Source organism: Microtus ochrogaster, unplaced genomic scaffold, assembly GCF_000317375.1.
Source record: "Microtus ochrogaster isolate Prairie Vole_2 unplaced genomic scaffold, MicOch1.0 UNK100, whole genome shotgun sequence".
NCBI lineage: Eukaryota > Metazoa > Chordata > Mammalia > Rodentia > Cricetidae > Microtus > Microtus ochrogaster.
This window is the reverse complement of record NW_004949198.1, coordinates 172,917-186,516: the sequence shown is the minus strand read 5'-3', so window position 1 is coordinate 186,516 and position 13,600 is coordinate 172,917. Positions and strand designations below refer to the sequence as shown.

The window sequence follows — 13,600 nt, the reverse complement described above, 5'->3', positions numbered from 1 at the left end:
TCATATTTTTGGACCTCCACATGGTGGGAGGGAGGGTATGGATCCGTGGCAAGTGTTAGTCTACAAGGACATTTCATGGTTAAAATGGAATCAACTTGCTGCATTGCAAACTTGTTAATGTACTCAGTATTTTGTTGAGGTATCATATCATTTATACCTGGTATGGTTATGACCAGCCTAGTTACATAGCCAAGTCTGCAAAGACATTGGTGCCTCGGGGTAGGGCTTACCCCACTGGTAAAAGCTGAATCTAGTATTAATAATCTCCACTTGCAGCGGCCTCTAGTTAACTTGTGTTTGTTCTTTGAAGACTGTACCACGCATTGGCTTCAGTCAGACTAGATCATGGCTCTACCCATGTGTGTCTAGCATGGAGTGGGACCCTGCTGGGACCTGTGATGCAAGAGGGACTTTTTAAATAGTGAACCATGCCTCTAGCTTGCAGGTAAAATTAATGCCCTATGGGCTTGCTGCTGAGTGTGCAGTTGCCTCTAGGCGTGTTCATTTCTAACAGCTGGCTTGGAAATGACAATTTCCTTAAAAGAAACGTTCTGTTGAAACCAGACATCCAAAAAAGCACCCCCAGAGAAGCCTGTGGCCACATGGACCTGCTGCGTCTTGGCACCCACAAGCAGAACAGTCTCTGTCTTGGCACCCCAACAGAGCTGGGTAGACGTGAAAGGCATGGCCTAGGCTATTCCTGATCTGGCTGGGAGACTGTCTTCCGGGATGTTCCAGGCAGGGCTCCTCACCTGCTGCACCTGCTGCCCTGACCCAGCCTCCTCTTACTGTTTCAGGTTCAAGGTGTTTGCAGACTATGAAGCCTACATACAGTGCCAGGCCCAGGTGGACCACTTATATAGGGTAAGACTCGTGGGTCATCAAGACGGGTAGGATATGGCTGGGTGGGTCTGTGCAGACCTGTTGGGTTAGACCATTTCTCAACCAGACCAGGGAGGGTGGGGTGGTTTGTTACCTTTAGGTCAGCTGCCCTGTCATTAGTTACCATGGGGGAAAACCTAGGTGTCTTGCAGGGAAACCTTTCCTGGTAGCCAAGACTAGAATGAGGGACCTGAAAACAGCATCCAGGGGGGCTGGCCCACAGGAGTCAAGCCCTTCCTAGAAGGCCCCTTCCATTGAGGTCTGGGTGCTATAGTCTGGGGACAGTTGTGAAGTTTGGAGGGAGTCGTGATGGGGCTGAAGTCTTAGACGATGAGTGACCAGTTTAGGACATTTGGTCTGCCTGTGGCATTTGTTTACCTGGCTGTGCTCCCTGCTTAATGTTGTAGGCCATGCTGAGGAGCCTTGAGAGCAGGACAGTGGCTCTGCCGTAGCTCCTGGGCTCTTAGGTCTGATGTCACTCTTCTGGCCAGTGAGGGCCCCTTTTCTCCGAGCACACGGTTGCTGTCTCAAAGCTCAGCGCTCACTGTTAATAGTCCTCACATCCTGGAAGCCCGGGCTCCCTTAGGTTCCTTGGCTCTGCAAAGGTTAATCCTCTCTGCTTCCTCTGACAGAATTCCAAGGAGTGGACCAAGAAGGTGATCAGGAATATTGCCTGCTCTGGCAAGTTCTCCAGTGACCGGACCATCACTGAGTATGCCCGGGAGATCTGGGGCGTAGAGCCCTCCGACCTGCAGATCCCACCCCCCAACCTCCCCAAAGACTAATTACCCCACACAGTGAGACCAGTAGCTTGTTCGGCTGACCCTGTGCCCATGCCAGTCTTCAGGCACTGCAAGCAGCTGCTGGTCCCTGCTATCCGATGCGCTGTGTTTCCAGGAGGGGCCATGGGAATGGTTTTGAGGACCTGCATAAAGGAGTGTGTGGCATCCTCCTGGTTTCTTGCAAAAGAACTCTTGCAGAGTTCACAGCACAGATGGGCAGAGATGGTCCCCATAGAGCATGTGCAGAGAGTGGAGCTGAGCCCCCAAAACTCTGCACGTAGCTGAATGAGCTTAAGTATTTACTTTAGAACCTTTAGAATCTGGGCAGGGAACTGTCATGAAGCCCGCATTTCTATGTGTTTTACTGGTACCTGGGTCACTAGCTGTCAGGTAGGGCCAAGCCCGGTATGTGGCCTCCTTGGCCCTGCTGAATAATCATTTCTTCAGGTTTCATGCTCACAGCCTTCTGTCCTCTACCCTTGGCTGTATTGGGGATATGGGTTGTTAACCCATATAGGCCATGCCTCTGTAACCATCTGTGGAACCATGTGGATGTCATGTAGAACCCAGGACTTCAGGAGAGGAGCGCTGAAGAAGAACCTTTATCCCATGTCTGAGGTCTTGGTTAAGGACTGGCAATTTTATAGAGCTGGCTTGGTGTTTTGATTTTTCAACAGGAAATAACACTTCATGAGGAATTGAAACTAGCTAAAGCCTTTCTTTTTAGCAAGTAAACATTGTACTAGGTCAGTCTGACTACTTTAAGGATATTTCTGCCTGGCTGAAGAGTTAGCTACTTGTCCTGTAATGGGGACACCCCCCCCCCAACACTTCTGTCCATGGCCTGAGGTGCATTTCCTGTTGCCTACACAAAGACCAGGCACCATTCTGCCTCCATTTCCACCAGCCAGGTTTGGAAAAAGGGTCCAGTTTCCGCTCTGCTATAGCAGCATAGTGAGGACACGAGGTTGAGCGTCCCCACCCCCTTACTACAGGGGCCATCCTCCTCGTGCTGAACCTGCATTAAGTGCTGCCCAAAAGAGAGTGGGTTGTCAGAGAAACTGTGACGGGCTCTCCTCCCATAGGTGTTTGTCCCTTTGCACCGCTATACTGGCTGGGGGTGGGCAGGGGACCCGCTCACTTTCCTCACTCCAGAATTTGCTGGGAAGGGTCTGCTTTCAGGACTCAATTCACCGGAGCCACTGTGGTAGCTTGTGGGGTGGGCAGGTTCTAGGGCTGGTCATCTGCTGCCCTGTGTGGGACCTTATGCATGAGGTCCCTGAAGCCACAACACATGACCATCACTCTACTACTTGCTGTTACCTCCTTGTGTGAGAAATGGATTAAACTTCTATGCCCATGGTTGGCCAATGTGGTATCTGTCTTTCTATCACAATATTCAGTGTCGGGTAACCCGCATGGGAGGCTGGAGGATGTAAGGGATAGGCAACACAGAACAGTCCCCCCTGTGACGAGGCCCAGGGTGCTGGCATAGACCACTTACACTAGGAGGCCAAGGGCTCCCTGATGGCCATGCCCTGTTGACAGTGAACTGTAGATGGGTAACACAAGATGGGTACAGCAAACTACAGGCCAAGAGAAGGAAGCTTGTTCTTGTCACAGGCCGGCTTTAGTGGGACTAAATCCCTGACCCTAGATGATGTAGGGAAGGTTTGTTTCCCGTGTCTTGAGAATCACTTAGGGAGCCCTATGGTGCTTTGGGATGGGTGAGTATAAAGTTCCAGTCATGGGTCCTACATCTAAGCTCACTTCTGCTAACGCTGGGCCTCTGACCTCCCAGGACTGGTACCTTGAGATTCCATAGTTGAAGGACCTGGAGAAAGTCCACCATCAGGAAAGGCTGGGTCCTCAGTGGACTTGCACCCAGAGGATCTTGCATCACAGAGGATGTGGACGGTACAGATACCTGTACTCAACTGCGCATGTACAGGACCATTGCCCTGTGACTCCTTGTGCCAGTTCTTGCTAAGCCTTGTGCTCCGACACTCTCAGCCCTGCTTGGTCTGTAGGTGCATAGCTTCAGGTCAGGCTGCCTCGACAAAACAGACTCAGATCAAGACAACCTGGTGAAATGTGTCTGGCCCATTTCCACGTCCTGGCTACATAGTTCACATCCTCTGGAACAGCAGTGCGTGTGTGTTGGTGGTGTCGATGCTCACACACAGTGTGGTGGTGCAGTCTCTGTCTGGGCCTGCCTTTTAGGAAAAGACTACCTACATGGAAAAGATGCCTCCAATCTCAGTGCCTGGGAGTTGGGAACAGCCCTTGTACTCCCTGTGGAGATTCTGCCTGGGACAGTAGAGGAGGCAACAATGATTCCTGCTTTGTACAGAAAACAACACATAGACCACCACCAAGATTTTATTCTTAAATAAATGCTCAGTCTACAGCCAGGTTAGATGACAGACAGGTGGGCAGAATGGAAGGACTTGCAGATCCAGGTGCCCCTTACTGTGGGTGAGCAGATGCCATGAGAGGCAGGGTCAGCTGAGGAAGGCAAGCAGGTACACAAGCTGAAGGGACAAACCGAACCACTTAAGAGTCCACTCTGTGTACGCCAGGAAGGGCAGAAAGAACCATTTCCCCATAGTATAAGTGGTGGTGCCGGAGAACCTGGAGTGGTCCCAAGCTCCTGGGCCGCTCCCAGGTTCCCTATGCCCAGCACAAGGCATATGGGGTCCCAAAAGTTCAGGTCAGGGGGCCGCCTGCCTGCCACCATGTTTTCCTCACAGATCCGTGTCTGTGGAGCCTCTGCCTGCTGTGTCTGAGTCCTCTTTCTAGGTACACACTGGGCTCCTGAGCACCACAGGTAGCGACACCCTGGGCAACTGGGTGCCAGACTGCTGGCCAGGGGAGAGGGGAAGGAGGGTGGGTCTTCATGCTCCTTCACAGGCCAGGCTCAGTGCTGGCGCTCTGGTTCCGACTTCCCTAGGAATTCCCTAGACCGAAAAAGGACAAGTGCATGAGCCAAAGTGCTTAGACCTAAGATCCCACTCCCCACAATCCTTGAGTCTTGGGTACTGGAGGCAGCAAAGAACCTAGGTTGCCTGACAAGAGCGAGCCCTCAGTGAAGAAGACAGCACTGCAGCTCAGCTCCCAGGTCAAATCCCAGTGTGGAGAAGTAGAGACAAAGCTAGGCTTTGCGCTCCATGTTCAGTTGAAATTTTCTGCTGTATTTCCTTTTATACTGAGGGGAAAAGATGTCAATCCCAAACCCTACTTATTCAGTGCCCTGTCCCAAATGGCAAGAAACCCTTTACTATAATGTAGCTCTGCCCCCGAAACTCTCAAAGGAGCCAGAGTCGGGACTACAATTTTAGGTAGGACACTGCTCTTTGGGAGACAATTTATAGAACCAGTTTTAGTCACAGGTTGGAAATAACTGGCCTCTAAGCCACTTCTGTCGCTGTGCTGTCCATGGGCCCAGAGCTCGGGGTCCTGTGCTAGCCAGCAGCCCAGTTTTGTACCCTCCCACTTCTTGGTGTTCAGGGAGGGCTAGACTTGCGATGGGGCTGCTCTGAGTAGTGGTGGGTGGAGCCTGGGTCATCTGACGGGAATCTGCAGAGAAGCAAGGAGGACAGGCATGCATGGAAGGCAGGGCCGGTCACCTGAAGCTCCGCCCCTTGTTACTCCACACTCATACTTGAGTCCAGGCCACATGGGGCCTTTGTCTTTCTGGGCTGCAGCCTACACTCTGCCCAAGAGTATGATTAGTGTGTAGTAGCCAGAAACACGGCCTCCCTTTGGGAAGCTGTGTCTGAGTTCCTTCCTGAAATGGTGAATATGCACACTGAAAGCCTTCTGGATGCTCACACACTCCTATCCTATACACACACAGTTTGTAAGGACAGTGCATGTGCACACACACTGCTAGGTACTCCCCCTTTCCATGTTCACGTGGGTTTGTACAATGTGTACAGGGAGACTGTATGCCCCATCCAATTAGAATTATCCAGAAGGGGGGAAACAAACTTTGTGGCTCCTTTGATGTTAGCAGGAGGCTCTTGAATCACTGACCCTGTGGTATGCCACCGAGCCCGTCAAATGGCTTCAGTGGCTGCCACTTGCTGCACAGCTAGTTGTGAGGCATCACTGTCCAGGAGAGGCCATGGGTTACGAGAGAATGTCTCACCGCAGTATCCGTGGAAGCTCAGGGCTCTTGTAGATGTACTTATGTCTGTAACCAAGATCTGAGTGAAAGGGGACAAACTGAACTTTGAAGTCTCGGAAGCTTCGAGATGGTGCAGCAATGTTGTATAGCTGGTAAGAGGAGAGATGAATCAGCCCAGAGCCCAACAGAGCCCTCTCTTGCAACAAAGATTGCGTGCTTCCTCCAGAGAGCAGTGTAAGTGCCCATGAACACTGCTTCTGTCATAACAGCCTTCAACAGCCAAGGTCCAAGAAGCCAGAGTCTGGACTAACGGGGACCAAACAGTAGGCATGGCTACTCCTTAAGTCCACCATTTAAGACCCTTTTTGCCCTTCTATCTCCAGAGTACAGCTAAGTGGGGGCAGCTCCAATGGCAGAGACAATGTAATCCCACCTCGGCTCCATGCATCACAGGTGCATTGCTGGGGGGTTCCCACTCTCTGGAATGGCTTCATAGGAAGGGATGGCATGCACTCCTCTAGGCTCACCTGCTCCTTGGCATATGAACACATGCCAAGAGCCCATGTGGTGTTCTTTACTCCTCTCTTATTTCCTTTCATAAATCTAATCAAGCTTCCTAGCAGCAAAGTCAAAGCAGATTAGTAGAAGCAAGTCCAGGGTCCTTGCAGTTTATCCCCAAAGGCAAGAAGGTAGTCTGGATGTCTTCACATCAGTTCTGACAGTTGGGCCGGGTGCTAGCCTAGCCTCTCAGTCCTCCCTTGTCAGCCTGAGTTCTAATGCATGTTTGTCATAGTTTCTGGTGGATAGGACTACAGTCTGGTCTTGATCCTGACATCAGACCTCATAAGCTGTCAAGCACCTGGAGAAGATGCAGCCTAGTGGGACCTGAACCCACTCCATTTAGTATACAGGGGCTGCCACCCTACCTTGCATGCCCAACTTGATTCATACCTGGGGCCAATGGCACCTGCTGCACCAGGGGCAGAGTCACACAGCACCTACCTTCCTGCCGAGATGAAAGGGCACAACGGGGTCATCCTCAGCATGCAAGATGAGCAGAGGACAGGAGATGTGCTTCACACTGTAGAAGAAAGGGGCTAAGTGGGGACCAAAGAGGGGTCATCTGCACCCCTCAGCCTGGGCAGGGATCTGGGTTTATGGTGTGTTCTGCCTTGGTGCTTAACAGTCTGAATGTAGCTGGGTTTCTTTTCACTATAGAGCTAAGAAATAACTTCTCAGGGTTTTGTTTTAGTTTTTTAAATCAGTATGTATTCCAGGGGTCAACATCTAACCTCTATGTATTTTATGGAAACCGAAAACCATTATATTTGCCAATAGATATATTAAAAGTTAAAAAGGCAATCTTTATAATTGGGAGTATTTTAAGTGCTCTAAGAAGCTTACTGCAAATGCATATTACTATGAAATCTGTTGGTTGAAAGAACCAGTACTCTATTTAATCTTTGGTGTAATTGATGACATTGAAGTCACGCTAACTTTGAATCTTTAACAGTAAATGGGACAATATGTCCAATAGAGCCAGAGTTCTTCCGCAAGCTGTAGTAGAAAGACAAGCTGACAAGGCTGGACAGGACCACTGAGGTAGCCACTTGACCCTCTGGAAGCAGCACAGTGCCATCCTAGCACACAGAGCTGGACCTAGCCCTGAGACAGCCTGCTACCCAAACATAACCTCCTGCTAGTGGCACCCAGCACACATGGCTCAGTGGTGGAACACTTCTTGTGCATATACCCACACATGTATGCACGTATAGGTAAAGGCCAGAGGACCATCTTGTACAACATCCTTAGGTGCCCATCCACCTTTTGTTTCGAAACAGGGTCTCTCACTGACCTAGAATTCAGCAAGCAGGGCTGATTGGCTGGCCAGTGAACCCAGGGAAGCCTGTTTCTGCCTTCCTAGCACTGGGACTGCAAGCATGTATTATCTTGCCTGGCTTTTTTTTTTTTAATATGGGTTCTGGAGCTTCAACTCAGGTCTTCATGTTTGCAAGACAAGCATTTCCCTGACAAAGCTATCTCCCTAGGCAGTGGTGATCATCTGATGCGCTGGGTCCTTCAACCTGAGCCTCCTCAAGACAAGTCCTTGGTACAGAAACTGCCCATCTGAGCCTAGGAAGGTCCCATCCACACATGAGGCTGTTGTGAAGGTTAAGGGTTCCATTGGGGCATGGTCCTGCAGCCACTCATATGCCACCTACTGTTGTGGGAGAGCTCGCCAGGTCACTACTCACTTTTGTTTTTAAAGAAATTTGTTTTAGGGGCTGGCGGGATGGCTCAGTGGTTAAGAGCACAGACTGCTCTTCCAGAGGACCAGGGTTCAATTCCCAGCAACCACATGGCAGCTTGCAGCTGTCTGTAACTCCAGTTCCAGAGAATCTGACATCATTATACCAATGCACATGAAATAAGGTTAAATAAAGTTAAAAAAAAATAAATTTGTTTTATACAGGTAACTTTTCCTTTAAGATCTATAATGGCAATACTTCAGCAAGGGCACTGGAGAGATGGCTCAGAGGTTAAGAGCCATGGCTGTTCTTCTAGAGGTCCTGAGTTCAATTCCCAGCAACCACGTGGTGGCTCATAATCGTCTATAATGAGTCTGGTGCCCTCTTCTGGCCTGCATGGATAAATGCAGACAGAACACTGTATATATAATAAATAAATTAAAAAATTATCTCAGCAAGGGACTTTGCAATGATTTACTGAAATTTTAATCTGGCACATTTTTATTTTTAGTACAAAAATAAATACTTGAAGGAAAACTTTATGTTTAAACATCTATTTCAATGTATTCACTGTTAAATTTAAATACTGCTTTAATGCCTTGCTTTAATTCAGAAGTCCTGGTTTAAAGACTGAAAAAAGAATTATACGGGCAAAAATGTACTATTAATCTTTTAAAATTCTTTAATTCTGTACCAGTGAGAAGACTGTTCCTTTTATAATGAGTATTTTCATTATCTACTTGCTCACTGTGCAAGCCTGACAAACTAACTTGATTACTGGAGTGTGTGTTAAAAAAGATAAATGTGATTGCAGGTATCTAAAATCCCAACACCCCTGTATTATGTAAGAAAGGAGACAGAGGCAGGAGAGTGGCCCAGAACCTTGTGGTCAGCTAGCCTAGAGTATGAAGCATGGCAGACAAGAGAAACCTTCAACAAAGTGGAAGGAGAAAACCAACACCTGAAACTCTGACTTCACACGCATACCCTGGCATGCCTGTGCCCCTGCCTGCCCTGCCATTTAATGTTTTTCTCATTTCTAATACAAAGCTCCACTTGATCTTCCCTTCCAAAAGACACTTTCTTAGAAACCAACCATAAGTCTCCCGAATCCCACTGCAGTGAGTCCCGCAGGGGTCCCTACATCTGTCTTTCTGCTCACTCGGTCACAATACTCACTTTTCGTCATTTGCGAATTTAATTCCACTGCTCGTAATGGGGTCGAGGAAGAACCAGTCAAAGCCAGGGAAGTATCGATATATCTGAACACAAGACAAGACGGAGAGCGTTTTTCAGAAGGATTAAGATAGCTGTGCAGACATAAGAGCCCAGGGTTCTGGCAGTTTGGGTTCAGGGAGTAAGGGGTGTGTGCAGTTTCTTTACATTCATTCCCAAAGTTGTTTTAGCTTTGTAGGTGGGGACAGGAGACTCATCTGCCGGCCCCAACGATCAGATGGGGCCTGCCTCTACACCTCAGGTACAACAAGAATCCTGCTTAGAAACCAAACTCCCCACAGACAAAAGAGCAGTATCCACCAAGGAAATAGGGATCAAAGGCTGGCTTCCTCCCAAGATGTCAGAAAATATGCAGTAGCAATGATATGAGAGGAAATAAGGGGTGCTCTGCCGCAGGTGGTAGCATGAGGTCATGTCAAGAGGCAGAATCCAGAACACACACTGGTCAGGAGCTGAAGTGGGAAGGGGAGAGCGGGCCAGAAGAAGGGTGGATCCCACCTGATGAGGGAAAGGTGGGACTGGACTAGCCTGCCCTAGAATCCCTAGCATGGATTACCTATGCTTTCCTCTGAGACATTGCTGGGAAGCCCAACTCTCCTGTGCACCAAGCTTGGGTTCCAATCATCCTCTAGTACCCAAAGTATAGGCTCCACTCAAGAAGAGAGAGTCTGCAGCCTTCTACAGCACCAGTGGACAGGAAGCCACATGGTATACAATAAGGCCACAGGGCAAGGCCTCCTGTAGTACCAGTATCCCTGGCTAAAAGCTATCCCCCTTCTCGGGCAGCTCTATAGTCAGGTCAGGGCCTAGAACTGGGAATTCTTTAGTAATGTCAAACTAAACTATTTTCATTATCTACTTGATCTTACTCTCACAGCAATTATGTCAATTATGAAATGTACTTGCCACTGAAAATGGATGACTCTTTGCCTCTTCACGGATATTTGTGAATGGAGACTCCAATATGAGGGCATCTGGCGGCGTCTCTAGATAAGCAAACACAGAAAGCCGATAGTGGGTAAGAAGTGATAGAGCCAGTGGGGTTGAGTGTCTGGGGAACTTAGACAGGACAGGGAGCCCAGGTACTCCCAGGCCTCCCACCACCATCAGTCCCAGCCTCCACGGGGCCCGGACAACTTTTGAGGATCCTGTTGGGAGGGTAGGTTAGATAAACCCTGAGCACACCTGGAGCCCCACCCTTGATGGTCAGCTCATGCCATCACTGTGCTGCCTGCCAGTTAGAACTTGCTTGGCAAGAATGTGTAGCAGAGGCTAGACCATTAACATGAACAAGGTGCCCAGCCACGGTGCCTGGCTCTCTCACCTCTCTCACAGAGGCGCCGGACCAGATTTGTTGCCACTCTGGGAAGAGAAAACAGAGTTCAGCTGAATGATAATGAAAATGCTTTTAAATAAGACTGCACAGATCCTGGAAAGTGCCCAGAGAAACAACCTGAAGCTAACTTGGGGCTGGAGTAAGGGGAGAAACAAGGCGAGTCATCAGTTGACCCTTCTTAAAAGGTGACAATGGCCACCCTCCTGTCCTCAGGCATGTGAACTCTCTCCAGGAAGTCTCCCACAGGTTTCCCTGTCCCCTCCCTTCAGCTGGCATCCTCGTGGGTGACAAGTGCTACTGTCATGTGACTTCCTGCTGTCTTAGGATAACACTTGGCAGATACTATGCAGACTGCCACAGAGATGGCCAGTATCCTTCCATGGCATATTCTCCCTCCAGTGTGCCTGCAGGGAAAGGTATCAGGAAGGTTGAGGACCAAGGCTCTTTTAAGAACCTGGGACCTTGCTGAGCAGAATCCAGGTTGCCCATAGATCTTCTTGATCCTCCTTGCTAAGCTGAACCTGGCAAAGTGACAATGCTGCTCCAAACATCTCCACATAGCGTTCTTGGACTCAATGGCTGGTAAGCACACACTAATTCATACCTGACACCATCTAGGTGTCCTATGGGCATTCTGAAGAAGCTCTGGGGGACAAGAGCTCCCTACAACACTGGCTGCCATCTCCGCTGCCCATATTGGTCCTAAGGCACTTCTGAATTGAGGAATAGCTATAGAAATCCAGTCTCTAGTCTCTCATGGTACTTCACTCCCTTACCCTCTACCACAGGGCCAGGAACCGAGACTGTAAGAATGGATGATGCTACAGGCTCAGAGGCATCGGGCTTCAGAAGTCACAAATTATTCCTGCCTTCACCAAGTCTTCCTCCTGCCTGAAAGCACTTACCCAGTGCCCAGTGAATGGCCCCAAATATACACAGGGTTGTCACCACTTCTTGCTTTGATCCAGTCAAAAACATGGAGTGCATCATATGTCATGCCTCGCTCCGATGGTGTTCCCACTGAGTCACCCCAACCTGAGAAAGAAGAATGTCAAAGGCAGCCTGTGAATGGAAGCAGCCACAACAGAAGCTGCCATGTAAGCATCTGCAGTCCCACATCTGTGCCCTCATTTCCACTCCAGCTTTGGTGGCAGGGAGACAGGCAGGGGGGCCCTGGAAGTGTACCTGTCCTACTTCTGCTGGCTGACACACCAGAGGCTCCTGTCGCTCTACATGCACATCAGACTGGTAACCAACAGAAGAAAGGCAGCAAAGTGCACACCAGAACCTCAAACACATGCCTTGCTAGTGCCTGCCCACAGGTGTGAACATCCTCCAGGCTAGTTCTTCCTCTACTCTATTGACTGGCCAGCACTGAAGCTCATGACGACCAGGAGAATGCTGTGCCCCTAAGAGAGCCCAGGCTGCCCAGGGCCCACAGAAGGACTAGGTCAGAGAGGAGGAAGTGGTGGAACTGCAGGGAGGCAGGGAGGTTGGAGATTCCCCTCCTGAGGGAACTCTGACCTCCTCAGTCTCGGCATAGATCAAGCACAATTGCCTTTCCAGTAGCTCAGCACTGAGTCATCATCACACGATCTGCATACACCACAAGACTCAGAAATGCATTCTGCTGTGTGAGCAAACCCCACAATTATCACTTCAGTCTCCCAACCCCAGGAAGAAGAACTGAGGAGGGACTTGAGTAAGAGCTTAGGATATCATATGGGAGACAAGAAGAGAGAGACGGAGTAACAGAAAATAGGAGCAGAGTCAGAGACTCTGAGTGATCCCAAAGCACACAGACAGGCAGAGACTCGGCCTGGGAAGAGATGCCTGGATAACTGTTCTAGATAGACTACAGGAAGAGAACACAGAAGGAAGGAGGTGTTCTTTTCATCACCCTAGGGTCTCAGCACACGTGAGGAAGAATGTTTCTAAAAACCAAACAGCATGGAGAAGGAAGAAGACAGGGAAAGGAGCAGGGCTTTTCAGCTCTTCAGTAAATTTTTCTGAGCCCAGAACATTCATCCTTGTTTTGTTTTGTTTTGTTTTGTTTTGTTTTGTTTTGTTTTGTTTTGAGACAGGGTTTCTCTGTCTGGAATTGTTGCTGTTGATGTGGGAGGGTCTTCTGTTTTGTGTTGATTTCTTTGGTTAATAAAGAAACTGCCTTGGCCATTTGATAGGCCAGCCTTTAGGTGGGTGGAGTAGACAGAACAGAATGCTGGGAAGAAGGGAAGTGGGGCAGATGCCACGAAGCCAGCCACCAGGTCAGACATGCTGAATCTTTCCTGTTAAGCTGCCACTTTGTGGTACTACACAGATTATTAGAAATGGGTTAATCAAGATGTGAGAGTTAGCCAGTAAGAGGCTGGAGCTAATGGGCCAGGCAGTGTTTAAATGAATATAGTTTGTGTGTTGTTATTTCGGGGCATAAGCAGCCAGGAGCCAGGCGGCAGGAATGCAGCCCGCTGCTCCATCTACATGCTGTCCTGGAATTCCCTCTATAGACCAGGAGGCCTTGAACTCAAGATCTGCCAAGTGCTGGGATTAAAGGTGTGTGCCACCACTTCCTGGCTCAGAACATTCATCCTGACAGAACTTTCTTTATGGAAAGCTATCACTGTAGTCAGCAGAACAGTGACTCCTGGAGAAGCCCACATCTTAACAGAGTTTGTAAACACATGACCCTCATGCCAGGAGTTAAGCTGCAGAAAGAAAGCCACTAGTAGGCTATGACATTATCACTTTAAGAGTTTTTATTACTAAAGAGGAAGGAAAGGGGGGAGGGTGCACAGACCTGTCTGAAAGAAATATGGCGAAAGAGAGCATGGGTGGGCATGTCCGCCTTTAAAGGCATCTCAGCGCATGCGTATAAGGGCTTATGTAGTCATAGCACACATATGTATAGATTATGTGGCCATGCTGCACATGCACATAGATTATGAAGGGCATAAGGCCCTAGGGTGACTAGGCAATTTGTCTG

The 13,600-nt window shown here is 49.2% G+C and overlaps 2 protein-coding genes across 2 annotated transcripts in view; one reads left to right on the top strand and one right to left on the bottom strand.

Moving 5' to 3' along the window:
- Pygb (glycogen phosphorylase B) overlaps positions 1–3,040 on the top strand; it is a 51,093-nt gene extending 48,053 nt beyond the window's left edge. Inside the window, exons 19-20 of the mRNA XM_005371224.3 lie at positions 798–864; positions 1,515–3,040. Coding sequence (XP_005371281.1) covers positions 798–864; positions 1,515–1,667 — 220 coding nt within the window. The 3' untranslated portion in view covers positions 1,668–3,040. The remainder of the gene's footprint in view (positions 1–797; positions 865–1,514) is intronic.
- Positions 3,041–4,012: 972 nt separating this feature from the next.
- The window catches only part of Abhd12 (abhydrolase domain containing 12), a 66,497-nt gene continuing 56,909 nt past the window's right edge, over positions 4,013–13,600 (bottom strand). The window contains exons 7-13 of the mRNA XM_005371227.2: positions 11,523–11,652; positions 10,606–10,643; positions 10,188–10,267; positions 9,225–9,307; positions 6,799–6,877; positions 5,818–5,945; positions 4,013–4,624 (exon numbers count right to left, since the gene is read on the bottom strand). Coding sequence (XP_005371284.1) covers positions 4,585–4,624; positions 5,818–5,945; positions 6,799–6,877; positions 9,225–9,307; positions 10,188–10,267; positions 10,606–10,643; positions 11,523–11,652 — 578 coding nt within the window. The 3' untranslated portion in view covers positions 4,013–4,584. The remainder of the gene's footprint in view (positions 4,625–5,817; positions 5,946–6,798; positions 6,878–9,224; positions 9,308–10,187; positions 10,268–10,605; positions 10,644–11,522; positions 11,653–13,600) is intronic.